The sequence below is a fragment of the Hypanus sabinus genome, unplaced genomic scaffold (genome assembly GCF_030144855.1).
Source record: "Hypanus sabinus isolate sHypSab1 unplaced genomic scaffold, sHypSab1.hap1 scaffold_80, whole genome shotgun sequence".
Classification (NCBI taxonomy): Eukaryota; Metazoa; Chordata; class Chondrichthyes; order Myliobatiformes; family Dasyatidae; genus Hypanus; species Hypanus sabinus.
Window position 1 is genome coordinate 529519 of NW_026781651.1, and position 27833 is coordinate 557351.

At 44.6% G+C, this 27833-nt stretch overlaps 1 protein-coding gene and 1 pseudogene across 2 annotated transcripts; both read left to right on the forward strand.

Annotated features, from left to right (window-relative positions):
* LOC132390183 (zinc finger protein 721-like) overlaps nucleotides 1–27833 on the forward strand; it is a 641047-nt pseudogene that overhangs the window by 449781 nt on the left and 163433 nt on the right.
* On the forward strand, nucleotides 1694–27654 carry LOC132390184 (NACHT, LRR and PYD domains-containing protein 3-like). Of its 2 annotated transcripts, XM_059962786.1 has the most exons (11): nucleotides 1694–1749; nucleotides 3980–4065; nucleotides 6024–6311; nucleotides 6882–7048; nucleotides 17416–17587; nucleotides 17696–17761; nucleotides 22471–24208; nucleotides 26300–26386; nucleotides 26542–26712; nucleotides 26868–27035; nucleotides 27201–27654. In XM_059962786.1, exons 2-11 carry the CDS (start codon nucleotides 4056–4058, stop codon nucleotides 27358–27360), a joined length of 3027 nt encoding a protein of 1008 aa, XP_059818769.1. In that variant the 5' UTR covers nucleotides 1694–1749; nucleotides 3980–4055; the 3' UTR covers nucleotides 27361–27654. The 2 variants fall into 2 exon arrangements, with proteins under 2 accessions (XP_059818769.1, XP_059818768.1); XM_059962785.1 differs by lacking the exon at nucleotides 1694–1749 and having other exon boundaries at nucleotides 3623–4065.

The window sequence follows — 27833 nt, forward strand, 5'->3', positions numbered from 1 at the left end:
GCAGTTAGCCACTTTTATGAACACTTGAATGAGATTGATAACGTATACTGTTGATCGATATTAGAACTGTAGAGAATCGCTTTTGAAAGAATTAATAATTCCCTTCATCTACTTGAATGCATCGACTTCCTGTGCATGTCCCCGGGGGAAACCGGGGCAGTTGGAGGTGTTATCGGAATCGGCGCACTTTCAACCCGGCTCCGAATCGTCAGCAAAGGTTAGGGAGGTGCGAGCTTCCCGCATCTCGGAACTGTCCCCGGGCTACTGCTTGCAGTAACAGGAAGCCGATCCGTCCACACTCAGGGCTTTACCGATCCCCGACCGAGGAACTGAGGATTCGTTTTGATTATTCCCTCACTGGCGGTATCTACACTATCTGTCCAACCTAGACGGCATTTCGGTTGGTGATCAAAAGTATGGAACCACCCACTTTGGAGATTACAGCCGGGGCGGGGGGTGGTCGTGGGGGGAGGCGCTGTAAGGAGTTGATGTTTCCATTATATAGTCGATTGGTGAGACCTGTTGTGGATCACCGCCTGCAGTGTAGTTTCCCTTCTGTCAGATGTGAGGGGGACGGAAGGGTAGGTGGGAAACCAAAAGAAGGTTCAGCAGGCAGATACCTGCCCTCGTGAGTTTTTCTATGAGGACTCTGTTGTGATCTTGACTTGTGATGTGACTTAAAACAGGGGAGACCTGCCTGTATGCTTTCCAGTTTTTTTTTAAAGAGACAATGTACTTGATTTCATTCGCGGAAATTTGGTAAAATGAGTGGGAACTTCGATGAGACATAAAGTATTCCGGGGAGTTTGACAGGGACGTGGACTAAATAGTTCCTGTTGTGTGAGGATTTGAAACCAGGCACCGCCAGTTGAAGACAGTTGAGATGTTTTCTTTCTCTCGCTGGGTCTAGTGTGTCATGGGAATGTCCGCCCTCAATATTCAGGAGAAGGAGAGTCTTTCTGTTAATATTGTAATCCTGCAGCGTGGTGGCCCTTGATACACAAATGAGTGAGATGTTATAGGTGAGAGGCAGGATTGATGCGCCGAGATCACAGTCAGATCTGCGTTGGTCACAGTCAATGCGGGATGCCGATGTAATTAAATCTCCCATCAACAACTTCTGGCTGACAAAAACACATATCATTAGGCACTGTACTGTGCACGTCCCGTACCTAATACTGCGGCCACTGATTGTATGTCCGTGGTTTTCTACATCTGTAGCCCGTCCGTTTCAAAGTTCGACATGTTACACGTCCAATGACGCCTCTCTGCACAATGCATTTGCAGCGTGGTTATTTGAGTTCCTGTCGTCTTCCCGGCAGATTGAACCAATCTCGCTTTTCCCATTCGATCTCTCTCATTAACAAGGCGTGTTCGCTCTCAGAACTGCCGGTCACTGATCTTCTTCCGCGCCATTCTCCGCAAATTCGAGACTGTTGGACGGGACAATCCCAGGAGTTCAGCAGTTCCTGCGATATTCAAACTGCACCCTCTGGCACCGACAAATATTCCACTCTCAAAATCACTGAGATCACATTTCATCTCCATGGTGATGTTTGTTTGAGACAGAACGTACCCTGTGCTAAGGAACAGGAGGCGGAGAGACCCGCTGGTAACGCTGTGGGTTTAGTTAATGATTATCACCAGGAGCTGACTGAACATTAACCAGGGTGTGTTCATTACTTACAGAACCCGTAACACAGCCTCACAGGGACAGGGTGGTAACAGAACCTGGAGCCGCTGTACACGGTAAGAAGCTCTTTTTACTGAAATATAAAATACACAAAGGCAGTCAGACACTTAAATGAGACTGAGAACGTATTCGCATGTTCAACAATTGAACTGTAGCGAATCGCTTTTGAAAGAATTAATAATTCCCTTCTGCTAATTGAATGCATCGACTTCCTGTGCAAGTCCAGGGGAAAACAGGGGCAGTTGGAGATGTTATCGGAAACGCCGCACTTTCAACCCAGCTCCGAATCATCAGCAAAGGCTCGGGAGGTGAGAGCTTCCCTCATCTCGGAACTGACCCCGGGCTACAGGTTGCAGAAGCAGGAAGCCGATCCGTCCACACTCGGGGATTTCCTGATCCCTGTCTGGGGGAATTGAGGATTCGCTTTGCTTATTCCATTGCAGGCGGGATCGACACTATCTGTCTATCCTTTACGACATTTCTGTAGGTAGCTGCTGGGAGAGGTCGAAATTATGAGAACTACTGACACTGGTTTATAGCGGGGGAGGGAGGCGGATGGTGTAAAGAGTTGATGGTTCCATTATATAGTCGGTTGATGAGACATGTTGTGGATCACCACCTGCAGTGTTCTTTCCCTTCTGTCAGAAGTGTGTGGGTAGGTGGGAGATTGCACATTTAAACAGAGACCTAACGTAAAGAATTTTGCTTCTCATGTATATGAGGGATGTAAGTAATGAAGTTAATACAATTGGAAATGCACAAACACAGACTCGAACAAAACTACAATAGAGGGACCGAGATCAGGATGGAAACGGTAAAATGAGCTCGTTGCTCATATACGAACACGAGAAAATCTGAAGTTGTTGGCAATCCAGGGCAACACAAGGAAATCTAGGAAAAGATCTAGGAAAAGAAGGTTTAACACAGAGACATCTGCACCTTGTGAGTTGTCCTGTGAGGAAAGTCTGTGATCTTGGCCTTTTTCAGTGATTGAGAAGAATTCGACATGACCTAAGTTTACACGGTGGTGTATTTGATTGTATCCGTAGTAGTTTGGTAAAATCAGTGGGATATTTAATGAGAAATAAAGTATCATGCGGCGACTTGACAGGGACGTCGACAAAATAGTTCCTCTTCTGGGAGGAACTGAAAGCAGTTGAAGATAGTCTCCCCCATTGTCTACTCTCATTCTCTCCCACTTTCTCTACCCCATTCTCTCCCCCATTCTCTCCGCCCTCCGGCTCTCTCCCCCTCTCTCTCCTCCCGTCTCTGGAATTGCCTCCTCAACATTCAGCGGAAGCAGATTGTTACAATTAATTCTGTAATCTCTGCATTGTAAATACCACTGCCAGGTGCATGTCTGTTTCCCTTAAATACATGCGCACAGAAAAAGAGCATCAATGTCGGTAATGCCACACAGTTTTAAAGACGATATCGAACAGGATAAACACTGGAAATCCTCTCCTGACGAGGGACGTATTGAAACACCACAACGTTCCCCACCCAGTACGGTCTCTGTGTGTACTTGGTGCTGAGCTTCTCTTTCTGTTCCAGCGAATCCGAGTCCCTGAACTTAGTGGGTGCAAACAGTAAGTGAACACACCGTGAGCAAGATTCAGTTGATAACAGACATATAAACCTGGGCTTCACATCATTCAGCATATAATTCCACACCCTGATCCACAACGCATTAAGTATATAACACAAAAGCTGATTCAAGCGAATGATTCTATTGTGCTGTTCGGTAAGTTCTCAGAATGCACAACATTAGTAGTTGTTGTTCACAGAGAAGATTATCGTAGCATATATGGGAGTTAAATGGACACCGGGTGGTATTTCGATTGCAAAACCAACCCGAGCAGTAGCGGATTCATGCAGATGATGGGGATTATATCGAGGAAACAGCCTGAGGAAGTGGATGAGGCAGGCGCAGTCGATTAATTCAAAAAGCAGCTGGGATGCGTAGATGGAGTGAAAAGGCCAGAAGGGAAATGGGCCCATCACAGGAAACTGTGACCATCTCAGTGGGCACTGTGGTTGGCATTGACTCGTTGGGCAGAACGCTCTGAATTTGGACTCTATTGCTTTGTGAGATTGTCAGCAGATGCGCCAGGTATCAGCGGAGAGACATAGACATCGTGTGGAAGGTGTTGTTAATGGGGAATGCTTGGTACCCAAACCAACTGCTTCTCTGATACAGGGGATGACGATTCTATCATACTTGCAAAGTAATCGTACTCTCTCTGACACACTGTCTGCTTGTTGTTTAATTCACAACATCACCAGCAGGTGGAGCTTTCCAGAACCGGGACCAGGATGTGAACAAGACGGCGACGATCAACAATCGTCAGTCAGAATCAGAATGGACAAAGGTATGATACGTTGGGATTTCTGAATTAAACTTTTGTCGCGTTTGTACACAGCAGTTCAGATGAAACTGACACAGGCGCTAACAGGGCAGAAAAGTGTTTCATCAAGCAGTGTCATTGATCCCACTGGTAAAGCGGTTTTGTGTAATTGATCAATCCAACAGTTCCAGTGCAGGGACCTGACATCAGTAATGGTCGAATCACTCCGCTCACCAGGCATAGCTTCAGCTGAGTGAAAGGAACAGGGGCTCCTGAATCAGGTGGTTGTGAGTGAAACACAGACGGGAGTGCGACAGCGGTCTTGTGGTTATGTAAATGTTCAGGGTCAGGGTCCGTTTCACCTCTAGACAGGCCCTAATGTGTAAGACATCGACAACTTTCACTTATAAAACTGAACGCCAGATGATAGGAATATTTCCCAGTTTTCAGTGATTGTGTGTTAACACAGCATTTCAGGTTTTGGAAGGAAAGCTACCAACTCACCCCGGGTTTTCATTGGCTGCTGCACAAAGGAGAAGAGGGGTGTTTCGGAAATCTGTTTTCTGTAGCAGAGCGGAGATCACTGGCGGTGTTGGGAATGGCTGAGGATCAGGAGGCAGCTCATTGTAGATACATTTGTGATCTGCTTCGGAGTTTTAACACCCCAGTGAATGTCTGGGCTGTGGAGAAATTGTGAGCCTGAGTTCCACATATTTCCCTCTGATATACTCTTCTACCTGAATTTAAATTCCCAGGATCCCTGCTGGGAAAGCCGGCATAACCAATCACCAAATGTCCCTGTCACCTGTAGACATTGTGATTGTGCTTAAATCTGTGACTCCAGCTGTAATAAACGATGTGACAGCCTGGAAACCTGTCATCCGGCCCATCTAATTCTTGCTGATCTAAATGTCTGAGCTTGCCCCATTTTCCTGCAGCCTTCCCCAAATTTCCCTTGTAAACATCTTCTATCCTTTTTCCTGCCCGCACGCTGCCAACTTTGTAATTTTATTAGTTTGCGGCCTCCTCTGTCTGCGCGTAATTTATACCCATCAGACACCACATGAAAAATGCCCCTTTGGTCCCTTTTAAATTTCTTTTAAAAGACTCAAGTCTCAGACTCCACTACCCTGGGAAAAAGAACATGACCCTCTACACTATCTATGCCCTGGATTATTTTATGTTCACATACATGTGTAAGGTCACCCTTCAAGCTCCTGAGCTCCAAGGAAAACTGTCCCAGCCGAACCATATAACATAAAAAACAACATCCTACTCCAGTACCGTGGTGGTCATTCTCCACTACACTCTTTCCAGCTTAATCCCCTCCATCCTATAGATTAGCAACTACAACTGCACACAAAGCTCTCTCAGCGAGACTTTGCCAATGACTTGCATGGTCGTTACATGACGATCATCAGGTGGGGATAAGGAGGGAACCGGGTGAGCGGTCAGCATAGTTCTCTAGGTAATGATCAGCCTGTGACCCAGGGGACCGGACGATGTGCCTCTCAAGGGAATGGTCAGTCTGTGACCAAGGGGACTGGACATTGTGTGACAAAGAGATTAGAGAATGTGTGATCCAACAGAGTGAACCATGTGTAATCCCGTTGCTGGTCTGTGTGTGACACAGACTATTGGACACTAAGTGACCCAGGAGAATTTAGCTTGTGGGTTATAAATACAGTGATATTTCCCGGTATCACCGGACACCGTCGCATTAAGATCCGGTGGTCATCCTTCTTGTCAACTGCTGTGAATTCAGTTATCAGTATTACTATGTCTATCCTGTTATTTTACTGGGAGTGAATGTGTCCAGTCACCGGCTTTTGGGATGGTCACCTGGCAGGATATACGGTTCACATTACCCAGCACAGTCCCGCTCCAAATCTGGTCAGCCAGAGTCTCAGCTCCATTGCAATCTGAATCAGCTTTGCTCATAAATCATACTGGTATAACCTGCAATTCATCACTTATTTCAGTTGGGAAATTGAAACGAGCAGCGATAGGACTGAAGAGGATTTTATCAGGCGGATCATCGAGGGAAGATGATCGGGACACGGGAAGCAAGGTACCAAATCAGGGTCAGATTAAGGGCAATATCCCAATGGAAAGTGGTCCCGCCGCAGAGGAGCAGGAGCAAATTCAGCCCGGAGACAGTGACGTCAGCGACACCGATCAGGACCCTGGAACCAGCACAAGTGAGGCGACCGCCTGTCCGCTCGGAAGCTCATTGAACATGGAATTGTCAAGTCCCCAACAAGGAGCAGGTGAGTGAAATATGAGGGTGAGGGGTTCTCAGAATATGGCAGGGCGGACGGTAAAGGTGAGGCCTTGTTGGAGGGTTGTCAGACGAGAGGGGGAATGTGTAGGTGTGGTACATGTGGTGTAGTGGGCAGCCGTTACCCCACTGCTGTAAATGTACTACCTGCTGTGAGGATTTCTAGGATGTGTATTAGAGGAAATGCAGCTATCCAGATGAGAAGGGTATTTCCGGGTTGTGAATCCGGGGAAATGTATTCGCCAGGATGGAAAGAGTATCGCTGGGAAGTGAATATTACCGACAGTCCCGACATTGATTGCCCATCCAGAATTGAAATAGGTGAGTGGCTGGGATGAGGGATGCACTGGTTTGCATTAAATGTGGTCCTGCTATTAACCTAATGCCCAGGATATTGCGGGTTCGGTTTTAAGGCCAGTGTTGGAGATGGGGAATTAAACCGGTTTTGTGTCTGTGAGCAGGTTCAAGTCATGTTTTTTGTTTTTGTTCAGTTGGGTGAGAGCGGTGGAGACGAGTGATATCTGAGTTCAAGTCTACATTTTCCTTTTTATGTTCACAGAGCCAGAGTTTACAATCTCCGACCTCCTGGCAGAGGGGGAGGAATACCGACTGTACCAACTGACAAAGTTCTACAGAGACAGACTCCAACAAGCGATTGAAGAAAAGGTTGAGAGACTCGGTATAATGTTGACAGAGGAGGGACATCTCAGTAGAGAAGAAAATGAGGTGAGTGTATTTAATGTATTGTCATCGAACTGCTGGTGTCAGAGGGAATAGTAATCAGTATTAATCTCCTGCATGTTCTACGAGTTCCACATGGGAATGGAGACTTTGATCTCTGACTTGTCTCTCTCAGATCTGGTTTCAGCTGTTAATGTGGGGAGCTCTGGGAACTATAGGTTCAGCATCACCTTTTCATCTCTGCTGTATTTATCAGTGTGAAATAAGAACAGTGGCTGCATATCTGGACTTTGAACAGGCATTCAGTCTGAAACTGATTTGAAATTGTATTTAATGTTTTGTCACCGAACTGCTGGTATCAGAAGGAATAGTAATCAGTATTAATCTCCTGCACGTTCTAGCAGTTCTACATGGGAAGGGAGACTTTGATCTCTGATTGTCTCCAGCAGATCTGGTTTCAACTGTTAATGTGGGGAGCTCTGCGAACTACAGGTTCAGCATCACCTTTTCATCTCTGCTGCATTTATCAGTGTGAAATAAGAGCAGTGGCTGCATATCTGGACTTTGAACAGGCATTCAGTCTGAAAGTGATTTGAAATCTTGGTTGAGCCGCCGAGCAGACTCACTTCATTTCATTGATACAGGATGAATATGAAACAGTCAGATTGTAAATTGGGCCAACCGGCTTCACTGTGGCACTTGACGGAGGGAAACCTGATAACCACATCCGGTCTTCACAACCGAAAAAAGAAATTGATATCTTGTTTAATATCTAACTAATGGAGACCAGGATACACCATTTCAGGTCACTCTCCCTGGAGCACACAAACAGTGATTGTCTTGTCCTAGATCTGACCTATTCAGCCATGAGTGGTATTAGAAAATCAAGTGCGTTATACCCGTGAGTGAATCTGTTCTCGTTGGGATTCATTGGCGCTCTATGTTATTAATCAGATAGGCATCAATGTCTCAGAATAATGAACATCATTCCTCTTATTTCTCAGAGCAATGACCTAAGCCCATCCATATTCAGTTGCATCATCAATTACCTTAATTCCATTATCGCTGTATGTTGCTTGAAGATTATTCGATGTGTAATTCATAATTCTTCAGTTAATGAGGGAGCCCAAGCCCGCATTCAGGAAGTGATCACCATTTTACAGCATGAGTGCCAGGCAGTAACCATCTTCATCATGAGACAGCCGCATTGACATTCCTTAATGTTGCATAGAAATATAGAACCACAGAAAACCTTCAACCGAGTACAGGCCCTTCGGCTCACAGATTTGTGCCGAGCATGTCCCAAACTTAGTGATTACTAGGCTTAAGTATAGCCCTCTATTTTACTGAGCTCCACGTACATATCTAAAAGTATCTTCAAAGACCATATCATAATCACGTCCACCAGCGTTGCCGGCAGCTCATTCCACGCACTCAACACACTCTGAGTAAAAAAACTTACCCGTGAAATATCATCTGTACCTACACCCCGTACCTTATACCTGTGTCCTCTTGTAGCAAACATTTCAGACCTGGGAAAAAGTCTCTGACTATCCACACAATCAATGCCTCTCATTATCTTGTACACCTCTATCAGGTCACCTCTCATCCTCCGTTGCTCCAAGGAGAAAAGGTCGAGCTCAGTCAACTTCTTCTCGTAAGGCAAGCTCCCCAATCCAGGCAACATCCTTGTAAATCTCCTCTGCACCCTTTCTATAGCTTCCACACCCTTCCTGTAGCGAGGCCTGAGCACAGTACTTCAAGTGGGGTCTGACCAGGGTCCCATATAGCTGCAACATTACCTCTCAGCTCCTAAATTCAATTCCATGATTGATGAAGGCCAATGTACCGTTTGCCTTCTTAACCACAGAGTCAACCTGCGCAGCTGCTTTGAGTGTCCTATGGAGTCGAACCCCAATATCTCTCCGATCCTCCACACTGTCAAGAGTCTTACCTTTAATATTATATTCTGCCATCATATTTAACCTACCAAAAGGAACCACTTCACACCTATCTGGGTTGAACTCCGTCTGCCACTTCTCAGCACAGTTTTGCATCCTATCGATGTCCCGCTCTGACAGCCCTCCACACTATCCACAAAACCCCCAACCTTTGTGTCATCAGCAAACTTACAAAACAATCCCTCCACTTCCTCATCCAGTCCATTAATAAAAATCACGAAGAGTAACGGTGTCAGAACAGATCACCGAGGCACTCCACTGGTGACCGAACTCAACGGAGAATATGATCCGTCTGCAATTTCACTTTGCCTTCTGTGGGCAAGCCAGCTCTGGATTCACAAAGCAATGTGCCATTGGATCCCATGCCTCAATCAGGCTCGTAAGGCATGGCCCGCCCTTGACAAAGCCATGCTGACTACTCCTAATCATATTATACCTCTCCAAATGTTCCTAAATCCTGCCTCAAAGGATCGACTCCAACAAGTTACCAACCACTGAGGTAAGACTCATTGGTCTATAATTTCCTGGGCTAATTCTATTCACTTTCTTGAATAAAGGAATATCATCTCATCGGGCTTAGGCGGAAGAGGGCAAGGCAAGGTAGGTTTAGGTTTCAGTTTTTCCTGTTGTGTGAGGAAGGGGAAGAATGAGCGTGAGGGCAGATTGTTGTTCTCGGTGTCGGATGTGGGAGGCCCTGTAGTCTCCGACCCTCCCAGACGTCCAGATCTGCGCCGGGTGTGCCGAGCTGCAGCTCCTAATGGACCGTGTTAGGGAACTGGAGCTGCAGCTCAATGACCTTCGTCTGGACAGGGAGAGTGAGGTGTTGATAGAGAGGAGTTACAGGCAGTTGATCACACCGGGGCCACGGGAGGCAGACAGGTGGGCCATGGTTAGGAGGAGGAAGGGGAAGAATCATGTACTAGAGAGTAACGCAGTGGCTGTACCCCTTGACAATAAGTACTCCTGTTTGAGTACTGTTTGTGGGGGGCGGGAACAGCCTACCTGGGGGAATCGACAATGGCCGTGCCCCCGGCACTAAGTCCAGCCCTGTGGCTCAGAAGGGTAGGGAAAGGAAGAAGAAGGCAGTAGTAATAGGGGACTCGATAGTTAAGGGGTCAGATAGGCGATTCTGTGGATGGAGTCAGGAGACCTGGATGGATGTTTCTGATCCCTTCCAAGATATCCTGAAGTGGGAGAGCGAGGAGCCAGAGGTCGTGGTACGTATAGGTACCAATGACATAGGTAGCAAAAGGGAAGAGGTCCTGAAAGGAGAATATAAGGAGTTAGGAAGGCAGTTGAGAAGAAGGACCGCAAGGATAGTAATCTCGGGATTACTGCCTGTGCCATGCGACAGTGAGAGTAGAAATGGAATGAGGTGTAGGATAAATGCGTGTTTGAGGGATTGGAACAGGGGCAGGAATTCAAGATTCTGGATCATTGGGACCTCTTTTGGGGCAGGTGTGACCCTACAAAAAGGACGGGTTACACTTGAATCCTAAGAGGACCAATATGCTGGCGGGAGATTTGCTAAGGATACTGGGGAGGCTTTAAACTAGAATGGTTGGAGGCTGGGAATCATTTTGAAGAGACCAGGGGAGAGGACGCTAGTTCACAAATAGAGAAAGCTAGAAGACAGTGTGTTAGAGAGGCTAGGCAGGTGATAGAGAGGGGGAGCTCTCAGACAGAAGTTGTAGAGGAGAAGGAAGAAAAAGATAATAAAGTTGATTGCATTTAGGGATAAACAGAGAGGAAGAGGTGGAGAGTTTCTGAAATGCATCTATTTTAATGCAAGGAGCATTGTAAGAAAGGCGGATGAGCTTAGAGCATGGACTGATACATGGAAATATGTTGTAGCTATTAGTGAAACATGGTTTCAGGAGAGGTGTGATTGGCAACTAAATATTCCTGGACTTCTTTGTTTCAGGTGTAATAGAATCGGTGGGACAAGAGGAGGAAGTGTTGCATTGCTTCTCTGAGAAAATATTAAAGCGGTGCTTTGGCAGGATAGATTAGAGGGCTCTTCTAGGGAGCCACTTTGGGTGGAAGTGAGGAATGGGTCGGTGTAGTAACACTTTTAGACCACCTAATGGGGAGCGAGAATTGGAGGAGCAACCTTGTAAGGATATATGTAGTGAGCACAAGGTAATTGTGGGAGATTTTAATTTTCCACACATAGACTGGGAAGCCCACCCTGTAAAAGTGCTGGGTGGATTGAAGTTTGTAAAATGTGTGCAGGATAGTTTTTTAAAGCAATACATAGAGGTACCGACTAAAGAACGGGCAGTGTTGGATCTCCTTTTAGGGACTGAGATATGTCAGTTGACGGACGTATGTGTTGGGGAGCCCAGTGATCACAATACCATTAGTTTCAGTATAATTATGAAGAAGGATTGGACTGGACCCAAAGTTGAGATTTTTGATTGGAGAAAGGCTAACTTTGAGGAGATGCGGAAGGACTTAGAAGGTGTGGATTGGGACAATTTGTTTTTTGGGAAGGATGTAATAGAGAAATGGAGGTCATTTAAAGTTGAATTTTTGACGCTATTGAATCGTTATGTTCCTATTAGGTTGAAAGGAAAGGTTAAAAGTTTGAGTGCGTCATGGTTTTAAGGAATATTGGAAACTTGGTTCGCATAAAGAGGGAGATCTACAATAAATATAGGCAGCACGGAGTAAGTGAGGTGCTTGAGGAATATAAAGAATGTAAAAAAAATCTTAAGAAAGAAATTAGAAAAGCGAAAATAAGATACGAAGTTGCTTTGGCAAGGAAGGTGAAAATATATCCAAAGGGTTTCTACAGTTATATTAATAGCAAAAGGATATTGAGGGATAAATTTAGTCACTTAGAGAATCAGAGTGGACAACTATGTCTGGAGCTGAAAGAGATGGGGGATATTTTGAACATTTTTTTTTCTTCAGTGTTCACTAAGGAGAAGGATATTGAATTGTGTAAGGTAAGGGAAACAAGTAGGGACGTTATGGAAACTATGACAATTAAAGAGGAGGAAGTACGGGCGCTTTTAAAGAATGTACAAGTGGATAAATCTCGGAGTAAAGACAGGATATTCCCTGGGACCTTTAGGGAAGTTAGTGTAGAAATAGCAGGGGGTCTGACAGAAATATTTCAAATGTCATTAGGAACGGGAATGGTGCCGGAGGATTGGTGTATTGCTCATGTTGTTCCATTGTTTAAGAAGTGTTCTAAGAGTAAACCTAGCAATTATATGCCTGTCAGTTTGAAGACAGTGGTGGGTAAATTAATGAAAAGTATTCTTAGAGATGGTACATAGAATTATCTGGATAGACAGGCTTTGATTAGGAATTGTCAGCATGGATTTGCGCGTGGAAGGTCATGTTTGACAAATCTTATTGAATTTTTTGCAGAAGTTACGAGGGAAGTTGAGGTTAAAGCAGCGGATGTTGTCTATATGGACTTCAGTAAGGCCTTTGACAAGGTTCCGCACGGAAGGTTAGATAGGGAGGTTCAATCGTTGGGTATTAATATTGAAGTAGTAAAATGTATTCAACAGTGGCTAGATGGGAGATGCCAGTGAGTAGTGGTGGTAACTGTTTGTCAGATTGGAGGCTGTTGACTAATGGTGTGTCTCATGGATCTGTATTGGGTCCAATCTTGTTCGTCATATATATTAACGATCGGGAAGATGGGGTTGTAAATTGGATTAGTAAGTATGCAGATGATACTAAGGTAGGTGGCGTTGTGGATAATGAAGTAGGTTTTGAAAGCTTGCAGAGAGATTTAGGCCAGTTAGAAGAGTGGGCTGAACGATGGCAGATGGAGTTTAATGCTGATAAGTGTGAGGTGCTACATTTTGGTAGGAATAATTCAAATAGGACATACATTGTAAATGGTAGGGCATTTGTAAATGGTAGGACATTGTAAATGGTAGGGATTTGAATGCAAGAACAGTGTGATCTAGGAATGAGGGTGCATAGTTCCCTGAAGTTGGAATCTCATGTGGATAGGGTTGTGAAGAAAATTTTGGTATGTTGGCCTTTATAAATCAGAGCATTGAGTATAGGAGTTGGGATGTAATGTTAAAATTGTAGAAGGCATTGGTAAGGCTGAATTTGGAGTATTGTGTACAGTTCTGGTCACCGAATTATAGGAAAGATGTCAACAAAATCGAGAGAGTACAAAGAAGATTTACTGAAATGTTACCTGGGTTTCAGCACCTAAGTTACAGGGAAACGTTGAATAAGTTAGTTAATAAGAGAGTGGCAGCTGTGTGGAATGAGCTTCCAGTAGAAGTGGTAGAGGCAGTTTCGGTATTGTCAGTTAAAGTAAAAATGGATAGGGTTATGGACAGGTAAGGAATCGAGGGTTATGGGCTGAGTGCGGGCCAGTGGGATTTGGTGAGAGTAAACGATCAGCTGGGACTAGAAGGGCCGAGATGGCCTGTTTCCGTGCTGTAATTGTTATATGGATATATCCGCAACCCTCTAATTCTTCGGAAACTCTCCCGCCTTCATTGATGATGCAAAAATCATAGTCAGATGCTCAGCAATCTCCTCCCTCGCTTCCCACAGTAGTCTGTAGTACATCCCATCTGGTCCAGGCGACATATCCAAATTGATGCTTTCCAAAACCTCCAGCACATCCCCTTTCTTAATATCTACATGCTCAAGCTTTTCAGTCTGCTGCAAGTCATCACTAAAATCACCAAGATCCTTTTCTATAGTGAAAACTGAAGTAAAGTATTCATTAAGTACCTCTGCTATTTCCTCCGGTTCCATTCATACTTTCCCACTGTCCCACTTGATAGGTCTTATTCTTCACGTCTTATCCTCTTGCTCTTCATATACTTATAGAATGCCTTTGGGATTTCCTTAATCCTGCCCACCAAGGCCTTTCCGTGGCGCATTCTGGCTCTACCAATTTCCTGCATAAGTTCCTTCCTATTAGCCTTATAATCTTCTAGATCTCTAACATTACCTAACTCTCTGAACCTTTTATAAGCTTTCTTTTCATCTTGACCAGATTTACTACAGCCTTTGTACACCACGGTTCTTGTACCCTACCATAACTTCCCTGTCTTATTGAAACGTACCTACGCAGAAATATCCACACAAATCCATACAAATATCCCCTGAATATTTGCCACATTTCTTCCGGACATTTCCCTGAGAACACCTGTTTCAAATTTAAGCCTCCAATTTCCTGCCTGATAGCCTCATAATTCCTCTTATTCCAATTGAACGCTTTTCTGTCTTGTCTGTTCTTATCTCTCTCCAATGCTATTGCAAAGGAGATAGAATTATGATCACTATCTCCAAAATGCTGTCCCACTGAGAGATCTGACCCCTGACCAGGTTCATTTTCCAATACCAGATCAGGTACAGCCTCTCCTCTTGTAGGTGCATCTACATATTGAATCAAGAAGCCTTCCTGAACACACATAACAAACTTCACCCCATGTAAACCCCTTGCTCTCGGGAGATGCGAATTGATATATTGGAAATTAAAATCTCCTATCACGGCAACTCTGTTATTATTACATTTCTCCAGGATCTGTTTCCCTATCTGCTCCTCGATATCCTTGTTTCTGTTGGGCGGCCTATAAAAAGCACCCAGTAAAGTTATTGACACCTTCCTGTTCCTAACCTCCACCCACAGAGACTCAATCAGACACAGACAATCCCCCCATGACGTCCACTTTTTTTGCAGCCGTGACGCTGTCTCCGATCAACAGTGTCATGTCCCCACCTCTTTTGCTTCCCTGCCTGTCCTTTCTGAAACATCTAAAACCCGGCACTTGAAGTAACCATTCCTGTCCTTGAAACATCCAGGTCCCTGTAACGTCATATCTCCAAGTACTAATCCACGCTTTAACCTCATCCACTTTGTTCACAACATTCCTTGACTTAAAATGTTCTGTTGTCTTTACACATCATAAGACCATAAGGCATCGGAGCACAAATGGGTCATTAGGACCATCGATTCTGCTCCGCCATTACATCATGGGTGATTTACTCTCCCTCTCAACCCCATTGCCCTGACTTCTCCCAGTGATCTTTGCTGACCTGACTAATCAAGAAGGTACCACCCTCTGTTTTAAATATACCCAATGACCTGGTCTCCGCAGCTGTCAGTGCCAATGAATGCTAACATTTTGTTTTTGCCTTTCCTAACATCGACTCAAACTGCAAGAAACACCGCACTAGGTCTCCTGAGACAGTTTACAACTCTCAAAAATAGTCTACGTCGTCATTATTTCTGCGAAAGTGTATGGCCATGTACTTCCCTATACTAAATTCCAATTGCCACTGATTTGTCCATTTTTTCCCATCTGTGTCTGTCCTCCCTGCTTCCCTCCCGATATCTTCGTAACGCGCGCAGTCTGGGCCGTAAAGCATCAAAACATCAGCATAATGGAAAAAGAAACTGTCCCAAAACCAGCCACTGTAGAACACCTCTAGTCACCAACATCCACCAAGAAAACGCCCTATTTGTTCCCATGTTGTGCTTCCTGACAGTCAGACAAATTCTGTCTGGAGAATAACATGGGCCCTCTACCCATACACTTGTCTTTCTTGTCCTACTGTCTTGTTAAATGGTGTTATGTGCGGCACCTAGTCAAAGGACCTCGGGGAGTCCAAGTAAAGAGCTTGCTCGGACTTTCCGTTGTCGACCCGGTAAGCTGTTCTCTCAAAAACTTCCAACAGGTCTGTCAGGCAAGATCCCTTCCATGGATTTTGGCCTTTTTTTTATCATGTGCGTCCAAATACCCCGAAAACTTATCCTCAATAATCGACTGTTGACATCTTCCCAAATACTGATCAGACTAACTGGCCTATAATTTTAAATGGTCGGTCCTCCGAAACCATTCCAAAATCTAATGATTCTGAAGGGATCATTATTAATGTCTCCACAATCTCTTCAGCCTCCTCTTTCAGAAGCAATCGAGTGCAGTTGGTCTGGACTCACCTATCTTCAGAACTTTCTGCTTCCCGGGCACCTTCTCCTTAATAATTGCAAATACACTCACTTCTGCCACCTGACATTCTCAAATATCTGGCACGTTCTAGTGTTTGTTACAGTGAAGACTGACGCAATATACTTACTAATACTTTCTGGCATTTCCTTCTCCCCTGACAGAACCTCTCCACTGTCGTTTTCCAGAGGCCCAATATGCACTTCCCTCTCTTTCACTCTTCATATATCAGACGGACCTTTTGCTAAACTATTTTACATTATTCGCTAGTATACCTTCATATTTCATATTTTCTCTACTTACGGCTTTTAATTGCCTTCTGTTGATTTGTAAAAACATCCCAGTCCTCGAGCTTTCTTATATATTTTGTAATATTCTGTGCCCTCTCTTTTGCTTTTGTGCTGCTTTGACCACCTCGTCAGCCACGGTTGATCATGCTCCCTTTAGAATAATTCTTCATCTTTGTGATCCTTTGTCCTGCACCTTCTGAATTGCTCCGAGAAACTTCAGCCATTCCCGCTCTGCCATTGTCCCTGTTAGTGTCATTTTCGAATTTATTTTTGCCCAGCTCCTCTCATGCTTCTGCAATTCCTTTATTCCACTGAAATACTGATACATCTAACTTTACCTTCTCCCTCTCAAACTGCAGTGCGAGTTCCTTTATTTCATGATCACTGCCTCTTAAGGGTTTAGATACCTTAAGCTCCCTAATCAAATCTTGTGCGATACACAACACAAAATACAGATCCGCCTTTCCTATAGTGGGTTCAATCATAAGCTTCCTTCAAAAGCCATTTCACAGGCATTCTACAATTTCCCTGACACAGGATTCAGCACCGAACTGATTTTCCAAGCTACCAAAGACAACTTTATCATTCACATTTTTACAGGCGTCTGCTCTCCCCCATTGTAATTTGTAACTCACATCCCGGCTACTATTAACAGGCCTGTATATAATGTCCATCAGGGTAATTTTACCTATGCAGTCTCTTAACATCTACATCTTCCAGTCCGATATCACCTCTTTCTCAGGATTTTCATTTTTAATGACAACATAGTAAACCCTACCCCTTCAGCTACCTGCCTATCCATTCGATTCAATATTTATCCTTGGATGTGAGCACCCAACTATGAACTGCTTTCAGCCATGATTCAGTGATTCCCAACATGCATTATTTTTTGCTCTCTCGCTCTCCCCTCTCTTCTGTTCTTCTTATCACATCTTGTTGAGGTACTGCTGCACATTGACAAATCGAGTAAATTAATCACATTGCATCGACTGCAGGGCGTCAGTGAATCCTTAATCTTACACAATATTGATTTAGAATTTCCTTCAGTTCCTGTTTCTCTATTAATGACTGAACACGGGAAGGATGAGACAGCAGGTCAGTGCCTGCATCTGTTCTGAAGCTGGTGGGGCCATGAACACATATTTTCCTCAACATTCTCCATGTCTGTCCATCTGCTCCATAACAAGTTCATTGTTTTCCTTTTGTAGAAAGTCACTGAACTGGCAGAGAAGGGAAACCGGGCAGAGAGTTCCAGACTCCTCCTCAGTTTGGTGATGGGCAAAGGCTCCCGGGCCCGGAGGGCGATGTGGAAATGCTTTGTGACTTTGAGGACTGAGTTACCGAAGTTGGACAGAATACTGAGGCAAATACAGGAGAAAGGTATGTTTAAAAAATGCACTGAACACGAAGGTACGTTGAAATAAATTTTAGTTATTTAATTATTTTTGCTCTGTTTCCATGGATGTTTTTTTAAATATATTTAAACAGGTCCTGATCCACAGGAATACATGAACATTGCCCAAGGGTTATTTGAGTTACCTACTCAACTGATAGGTGAGTGATGAATGCACAGTTCAAATCACGCCTCAAATGTTAGTCTGGGACTTCGCAAAATCTGGGATTCAGAATTCACCATTAATCATTCGCTGATACGAGGAAATCTGCAGCTGCTGGAATTTGAAGGAACACACACACAATGCTGGTGGAACGTAGCAGGCCAGGCAGCATCTATAGGGAGATGTACAATTCGCTATTTACCTCCACAGAGATCGTCTGGCATTTCCTTTTCACCTGTTACTGCATCTACATGATCATTTTTCAGCGGTCCGATATCTTCTTTTTTATTCTTTATACATCTGGTAAAGAAAAAAATACTTTGGTACTTTTTCTTATATTATTGACCACTTGCTTGCATTTCCTGCACATTCATGTATATCTAGGAGCATTTATAACATAGTTGCCTCCAACACGACCCACACAGTAAATTACAGGCACCTACAAGTCTGTGCAGAAAACTACTCACAATTGCAGTAAATTTACCCCATCTCACCTTAACCAAAGGCCCTCTGGTATTAGACACTGGACTTATGTAAAAATAAACAAACTAAATAAGGGCTGTTGACCCAAACCCTTATCTCTCAAACTTGTACACCTCAGTCAGATCTCTATTCTACCACCAGAGTAAACAAACAAAGTTTATCAGAACTCTACTTGTAGCACATGTCACCGAATCCAGGCAACATCCTGATGAACCTGATCTGCAGCCTCTCCAATCCTTCCAAGAGCTGGACAATCATAAGTGAACACAATACTCCAGATGCACCCAAAACCATAAGGTCCAGGAGCAGAATTAAGCCAATCGGCTACCTGAATTTGCTCTGCAAATCCTCTCAACACCATTATTCTGCCTTCTCCCAGTAAACGTTGATACTGTTCCTAATTAGGAACCTATCGACCTGTATTTTAAATATACCAAATTCCAATATCTTCCTCAGCTGTCTATAATAATAATTTCACAGATTCACCACCTGCTAGTGAAAGAAGATTCTCCCAATGTGGATCATCCCCAGCCAGGACAGTTCACACAGTTCTCAAGCATGCTAAATTCCTGTATAAGCATTCCTTGTGGGACCTTGTCAAACACCCGACTGATATCCAAGTAAAAAATCTCCATGTGTAACATCATCCGTCACCTTTGTCACCTCCTGGAAGAACTCCACTATGTTAGCAAGAAACAAACCCCGCCCAAAGCCTCGCTGCTGAACATCAAACCACCTCAAACATTCTGTCATACACCCGTGGGACAGAAGATATAAAAGGCTGAAGGTCCGTACCACCAGCCTCAAGGATAGTTTTAATTCTGCATTTATAAGGCTATTGATTGTCAGCAACTATGTTATTATTGGCTCTTAATAATAATAAGACAACTTTATTTATAAAATTGCAACATCCTGCATCTCGTAACTAATAACCACTCACTTAGATAATCACAATATACTTACAGAAGAGCAGAAAGAATACATTTAGTGTATGAATGAATTTAAGGAGCAACTAATAATAGATTATGTATCTATCGAGCACTGTGGAGAGTAGAAATCTTTCAATGTTATATTGTCTATCAAAAGCCATTTGATTCTGTCTCTCACATGCTTAAGAGTTTCCAATATTATAAAAGATGCATCCAATACTTGTTAAATTTCTACAACATCTAATGAATTACAATAAACGCCCTAATGACAACCACAACGGAACAACCACTGTTACCAAAATAAATGCAGACTTTTTCCAGAGCGACACATTAAGCCCACTATGGTTTTGTCTGGCGTCAAATCCACACTTGAATTTCCTGAATCAGACAAAAATCTGCATCGAATCCGGGGAAAAAAGCAACGAATTATACCTTACACAGCTATACAGGGATGATTGGAATTAGTTACTCTTGCATCAGTGGAGCTAAAACAGTTATTTCCAATAATGGAACCAACTTCCAAAGAAGCCATATATAGCATATATAGCTAGGCGTGACTATATGATTGTATAAAATAATAAATTAAATAAGTTGTGCAGAGATAGAAATAAAAAAGAGATTATTTAGTCAGTATCGATAGATTCTATGTCCATTCAGAAACTGGATGGTAGAGAATAAGAAGTTGTTTCTCAATCGTTGAGTGTGCTTGAGTGTCCGATCGTGTGCAGTAGTCCCCATAAACCAGACGGTGATGCAGCCGTTGCTTTGCAAGTTACAACTGTAAAAATATTCGAGTGATGTTGGAAACTCCTGATGAAATATAGCCACTGTTGTGCCTTCTCTGTAGCTGCATCGATATATTGGGTCCAGGTCAGGTACTCGGAGATATTTACAGGCAGGATTTTGAAATTGCCCACACTCGTCACTTCAGATCCACCTGTGAGGATTGGTGTGTCGTGTTTCCTAATCCTACCCTTTCTGAAACCTACAATTAGCTCTAACGATATATTTTCATCAACGCAAGGAGCATTCAGCACTCCGTACAAGCATGTACAATTCTGATAAGGGGTACACATCACTGAACGTAAATGAAAGCATAACCCATAAAAATGAAGAAGCAATCATAATAGAAGAACGTTAAACTTGGAAGAGTGGAAGATCCTGACTCCCCACGGAAGACATCCCCACGATCTGAGCGATGTTGACAAGGAGGCTTTGAGGGCCTGGCTCAGAGTTGGAGACCTCTTCCCAGAAACGGAAGAGATCATTGTAGCAATACAAGTCCAGGTGGTTAACACATCCAGTTATCAATAATAAAGAATAAAGGCCAGCAGGTTCAAGGTGATAAATGCTGAAAATTACAAGAGCTGCCAGAAACAATTGAATAGATTACAGGATCCTGCAGTAGTTTTACTCAATCTGAGCACTGACAATCAAGTGCTAGACAACTTTCACCAAGATCTTGCATAAACTACAACTGACGAAAAACACCATCCCTCACTATAAATACAAGTCTGCTCCACTTTTAGAGTTAGAGTCCGACAAATCCACCGTGACCGATCCATTATTACAGATAGGACAATTCATAATAACTGTCCGGCTATAATTTTACAGGATAAACTAGCAAAAACAACTTCTTAAATAGATAAAGCCATTCCAAACTCACATAACTTACAGAAATCAATTAATGAAAATCTTTAGAAATATGCTGAATTATAAGAGGAAATTGAAAGACTGTGGAACACAGTACACATTGTCCCGATAACAATATCGACAGCTGGTATCATCCAAACAGCGCTACACAATAGTATTAAAGAATTAGCTCCACGCAGCAATGTTCATGTAAATGTTACGAAAGCCACAGTAGTATACACCACGAGAGTAATCTGAAATTATCTATTAATTGAGAAATGAATGTGCTTGGATATGCCCGTACCTCAGGATTTGCCATTTTCAGTTAGAAATAATAAAAATTAATTCTAGGATATTTATAACGAACCTATCATCGGGGGAACGTCGTTCAAATTGCGTTACAATTGGATAAAGTGAAAACTAGAAAATAAAAGACAAAATAATATCAATTACAAGCAAGGTTCAAATTTAAAAAAAATAAGTTTTACACTGGTGCTTAAAAGTGACTAACTGAGTCTACATCCCTTACACAGTACTTGCAGAAATCTTGGTCTCCCTAGTTATATATATATATACCTCAGAATTTTATACAGTACTGTTGTTTTAAGTTTTGAATTCTACAGTTTAGGAGAATAGTTCAAAAACAAGCAAAAAAAAAAATCTGACCTGCCAACGATCCTTTGGCCTTGTAACTTATTGTCTGCCTGCACTGCATTTTGTTGGCAACTGAAACACTGTTTCACTGAACTATTCTGTTCTGTTTTTCCTTGTAGAACCTTATTGCACCGACGTGATGATAGTATTTATTTGGATCGCATGCATAAACGTTTTCATTGTATCTTGGTTCATGTGACTATAAAAAAAAACAATGTGCCAAGTTGTTGTTGTCAATAACACAGAGCTGCTTGGTTTAAGATTGTTACACCCAGGGGTGGTAGCGGGGATACGCTCCCACGACCTATTAAATGCTCCCAGTGGCACGCGACTCAAACTGCCTCTGACAATCAGGTCCAGCTCCTGGCCTTCACTTGTGACTTAGCTACTAAGCTTGGTAGAGGCATTTTTTTCCGATAGTAGAAAGGACAAATACGCGTTACTGACACCTGATAGCCAGTCATTTCAGGCAATTGGGGCTCGTCGGCCGTGATTGGCAGCTCATCCAGATGAAGGAAAACAGTGACCTCACGCTCCACCCCTCAAGGGGGAAACTTATGAGTAAACCCAGTGGGGAAAAATCTGGAGCTGGAGCCCTTAGGGCAGTCTTAGTTTGCATTCAACGCCGTCAGGCAACTCCTGTGACACTTCTGGTGCCAAGCCGTATCAGTCTCTGCAGTTCCTCTGTGTTCATTAACTACTAATGATGTTTTAAATATAGTCAAATGTTATTGTAACGGAAGTACAGTCAGGATTACGATCAGATATCAGGGGAACTTTCAATTGAAGATTAATTAATATCAGAATATGAGGTTTGGACATTTTCTGGGACATCCATCGCTGTCAATTCCACTGTCTCTGAACAGAACTTTACTTTCTGTCCTAATATCCATGGAAGCATTGAATTAATTCATGTAATCTCAAACACTGAATGTTGAAATGCAGTTAAAATCTTCTCTGTCAGTTGAGCCATTTTACTTTTTGACAATGTTCTCTGTTCCCATGGAAGCTGTTCAACAGAAACACAAGGAGACTCTGCGGGCACAAACTGAAACACTAAGAGTGAACACGATCCTGATGAGGGAGAAGGTGAAGGTTTTCCAGCTGGTTGATCGATACGTTGAGCTCACGATGATTACTACTGTTCGAGATCGGAGACTGGTGGAACATGAGCTGCTGGCAAGAAGCAGAGACCACGAGGAGTGTAGAGAGAAACATCTCTGCGGTGAGCTGGAAAAAATCCAGACTGATCAGATGTTCCAAAACCGCTTTTCCTGGAGTAATTCCAAACCTGGGGATTCAGCAGCAGTTACCGGAGTCGCGGGGATAGGGAAAACCACAATGGTACAAAAGATTGTTTATGACTGGGCCATGGGGAAAATATACCAACAGTTCCAATTTGTATTCAGTTTCAAATTCCGGGATTTAAACACCATCAACTGCAGAATAAACCTGAGGGATCTGATTCTGGGTCAGTATCCTTACTTTGGGAATATCCTGAGAGAGGTCTGGAAGAACCCAAAGGGTTTGCTATTTATATTTGATGGTTTGGATGAATTCAATGATAAAATTGAATTTGCTGACAGTCGGGGAGACAGGGAACCTCGCTCCACATGCACAGATTCTGAATTCAAGTGCAAGGTGTCTGACATTGTGTACAGTTTAATCCAGGGCAAGCTGCTCCCGGGGTGTTCAGTGCTGGTGACCACCCGCCCCACTGCGTTACATTTATTGAAAAAGGCGAAGATCAGTATCTGGGCTAAAATCCTGGGATTTGTTGGTGAGGAACGGAAGGAATATTTCATCAGACATTTTGAAGATCAGACAGTGGCAGCAGCTGTTTTCAAACACGTGAAGAAGAACGAGATCCTGTACAACATGAGCTACAATCCTGCCTACTGCTGGATCCTCGCCCTGGCACTGGGCCCCTTCTTCACACAAAGAGTCAGGGACCCACAGCGAGTTCCCAATACTGTCACCCAACTGTATTCGTGCTATATTTACAACATCCTGAAAAATCACGGCCGTGAGATTGAGAACCCCCGTGATCTGTTATTCAGGGTTGGTCAGATGGCCTTCAGAGGGGTGTCCGAGAAGAAGATTGTGTTTACAGATGGAGATTTGATCAAGTACGATCTGCAGCCTTCCCAGTTCCTGTCCGGGTTCCTGATGGAGCTTTTGGAGAGAGAGGATTCCGCTTGGAGCGTGGTGTACACATTCCCACACCTCACCATCCAAGAGTTTGTAGCTGCAGTCGCACAATTCCTGAATCCACATCCCGGGGATATCCTGATATTCCTCACTGAAGCCTACAGCATTACAGATGGGCAATTTGAGGTATTTCTCCGTTTTCTTGCTGGTCTCTCCAACCCAATGTCAACTCGGGGCCTGGAGGAGTTTCTGGGTCCATTTCTTCATGAAACATCCTGCCGGGTGATTGACTGGGTGAAGGAGGAGGTTAAGCACCGGACTGCAAACACTGGGACTGAAGCTCGTAAAAGGAGCCTCCTGAACACATTGCACTACCTGTTTGAGTCTCAGAATCATGGGCTGGCTCAAGAAACACTGGGATCTGTGGAAACACTTTCATTCAGTGGAATGACACTGACCCCGATTGACTGTGCGGTCCTGTCTCATGCCATCGGATTCTGTGATACAATAAAACACCTCGATCTGACGGGCTGCCACATTCAGGATGAAGGAATCCAGCAGCTGGGACTCGGGCTGCACAAGTGCCAGAAGCTGAGGTAACTTGATTTATCTCTCACTCTGAACTGTGAAACTGCCTCATTGTGTTGTTTCAATGTAAAGGAATTTCGGTAAATTTGTACTAAATCAGATTAGGATTACTTGTGACAAATGCCCAGGGGATTGGTCAGTAATTCTCCAAGGAAGGTAGTGTTCTGTGGTTCCTTCTAAGGAGATGTTGGAGACTTCATCAGATCAGTGAACAACAATCATTAGTTTACTGGTATAAATCACAGGAATACCCGTGTTTCTCGCTGCCTGTGACACGTCCATTGACAATGTTCCTTCTCACTGTTAATGACACCCAGACCGACACTGACTGCAGCAGGTGGGTCAGAGATTCACACCCCCTTCCCGGTGAGGGACAAAAGACCGTCAGCAGACTGTCCCAGTGAGAAGGAAAAAAATACCATTGTGAGATTGTCCTCCCACTGCCCTTCCCCGTGTGTGACTTTGCTCACTTCCAGATATGCAAAGAGCGAGGGCACATCTCCTCTGCGCCTCTGTTCAGACCCAACACACACGTCCAAATATTTTCTGCATCCTCTCGTCTTGTAGGATTATCGTTTACTCTTGGAATCCTCCTGTGGGACCTCTCATCCAAATCCCTCTTCCATTCTTTGGGATCAAGTCCCCATCTCCATTTCTCCTGTGGGTTCGCTATTACACTTCCCTAATACTCCTGTGGGATGGCTTTACTCCACCCTCTTCATCCTGTTGGATGTCTCATCCCCATCGTCCTTCTTCCTGTTGGATCTCTCAACCCATCCCCCATCCTCCTGTGAGAACTCTCTACACCACACCACATCCTCCTGTGGGATCACTATTCCCCATTCCCCTTCCTCCTGTGGGGCCTATGCTCCCAACCCACTTCCTCCTGTGGGGGCTCTGTTCCCATCCAGCGTCCTCCTGAGGTATCTCTCTTCCCCATCAATTTCCTGCTGTAGGTTCTCTCTTCCCCAACCCCTTCCTCCTGTGTGATCTCTCCTCCCCGTCCACCTTCTTCCTGTGGGATCTCTCTTCCCCATCCCCCTTCCGCCTGTGGGATCTCTCCTCCCCGTCCACCTTCCGCCTGTGGGATCTCTCTTCCCCATCCCCCTTCCGCCTGTGGGATCTCTCCTCCCCATCCCCTTATTCCTGTGGGATTTCTCTTCCCCATCCCCCTTCCTCCGGTGGGATCCCTCTCCCCATCTCCCTTTCTCCTGTGGGATCTCTGTTCCCCATCAACCAACTGTGGGTTCCTCTTCCCCAACCCCTTCCTCCTGTGTGATCTCTCTTCCACATCTCCCTTCTTCATCTGCCCTCACTCCTCCCCATCCCCCTTCTTCCTGTGGGTCCTCTCCTACTGATCCCACAACCTCCTGTCTGATCTCTCTTCACCATTCTCGATCCTTCTGTGGGATGTCTCTTCCCCATCCCCCTTCCTGCTGTGGGCTCTCTCTTCCCCATCAAATTACAGCTTTTGGATCACTCTTCCTCACCCCCCTTCATCCTGTGGGATTCCCTTCCCCATACACTTTCCTCTTGTGGGATCTCTCTTCCCTATCTCCCTTCCTTCTGTATGAACTCCTTCCCGACTCTCCTCTTCCTGTCGGATCTCTTTTCCACATTCTCTTTCCACCTGTGGCATTTGTTTTCCCCACCGCCATTCATCCTGTGGGATCTCTCCTCCCCACCCCTCTTCCTCCTTTGGGTCCTGAGTTCCATGTCCCCACATCCTGTGGGATTTCTGTTCCCCATACTCCTTCATCCTGTGGGATCTCTCTTCCCTATACATTCCTGCTGAGGGATCTCTCTTCCCCATCCCTTTAGCTCGGGTGGGTCTATTTCACTGTGTTGCATTGACATTTCTGCATTTCGGTCAGGAACACTTTTCTCTCCATCGGGAATGGGACAGAATATGTGGAGTTTACAGGGTCACATCGACAGACTAAATTACTGACATTTGACGAATACCCTGAAGCTGATGGGAACTCCGGTCAGTGATTTGCTGAAGGGTTTAATGTTTCCTGAAATATCCGAGTGAGAGAAATTCCCGCAAAACTACGGTCTGATTCACTTTGTTCATCAATTTGTTTGTTTGTGTTTAGACTCTGTTATAATAAATTTGGAGATTCAGGAGTGAAACTGGTGTCTGAGTCTCTGAGGAACCCGGAGTGTAAAATACAGAAACTGTGGTAAGTACCAGACTATGGGAGATTGTGTTTACAGTCACTGGGTGTCAGACACTGAACATTAATGTGATCAGTAATTGTGTTACTGATAAACACTGGGGATTTGTACCGTCTCCTGTCTCTCCGTGTCCTTCACCCTCACTCTCTCTCATCTCCAGGCTGTGGGAAGTCGGTCTCACAGATTCTGGTGCCGAGGATCTCGCCTCCGCTCTCAGTACAAACCCATCACTGACGGAGCTGGACCTGAGTCATAATGAACTGGGAGATTCAGGAGTGAAACTGGTGTCTGCGGCTCTGAGGAACCCGGTGTGTAAAATACAGACACTGCGGTAAGTACCAGACTGTGGGAGATTGTGTTTACAGTCACTGGGTGTCTGACACTGAACAGTCATGTGATCAGTAATTGTGTCACTGATAAATACTGGGGATTTGCACCGTCTCCTGTCTCTCTGTGTCCTTCACCCTCACTCTCTCTCATCTCCAGGCTGTGGTGTGTCGGTCTCACAGATTTTGGTGCCGAGGATCTCGTCTCCGCTCTCAGAACAAACCCATCACTGACGGAGCTGGACCTGGTATTCAACTCGCTGACAGACCGATCTGTCCCCGCTCTCCGCCGCCTCATACTGACCCTCCCGAGACTGGAGCGGATCTGGTGAGTGTTTTGTGTTAAAGTTCAATGTGATAAAATATCAGTGGATCCGCGGGTTTTCTGGTGATATTTGTCTGTGAGTGTTGTTGAAACATTAACCCCGGTCCCCTGTTACTGACTCTGTCGTGTAATCTGTTTATTTCATCTTTATTCTTCCATCTGTTTCAGGCTGGGGGAGAATCGGTTCAGTCGGACAGGGGAGACGGAACTGAGATCTCTGCAGGAACCCAGACCGGGACTGAGAGTGGACTGTGAACATCCGCGCCAGCGGGATGGGGACATTTTGGCAGATTCCCCGCACTCCCCTTTAATTCCCCATCCCATTTAACTCCCGCTTTTACCTGTAATGGCCGGGCGCCGGGGTTAATTCCCAACGGTTTTAATGGAACCGACTCCAGTCTCGAGCTCAGTGACATCGGAAGCCATCCCGTATTTCCGCCTGCTGTTCGGCGGTGCAGCTTCCGCCGGATGTGCGGGTTCGAGACTCCCCCACGTGAGACCCGGCGGAATTACACAGACAGGAAGAGCCCGTGATCCGGGGCTCAGTCCGGGACACCGGTGTCCCGGGGTGGGATATCCCGGGAGAGAATCCCTTTACTCCCTTTGCTGAGGACGGTGTATTCACAGTCTGGCAGATATAATGATGTTAAATAGACAAATACCTCGGCAGTGACCCTGGATCTGCAGCGATCTCTAATACGGCTCGAAAGTGTGATTTTATTATCATCGGTTCCCCGATACAGAGTGACGGTGAAAGACGTATCTGAATATTTAACCTGTCACTCCTTGTCTCCGAACAGT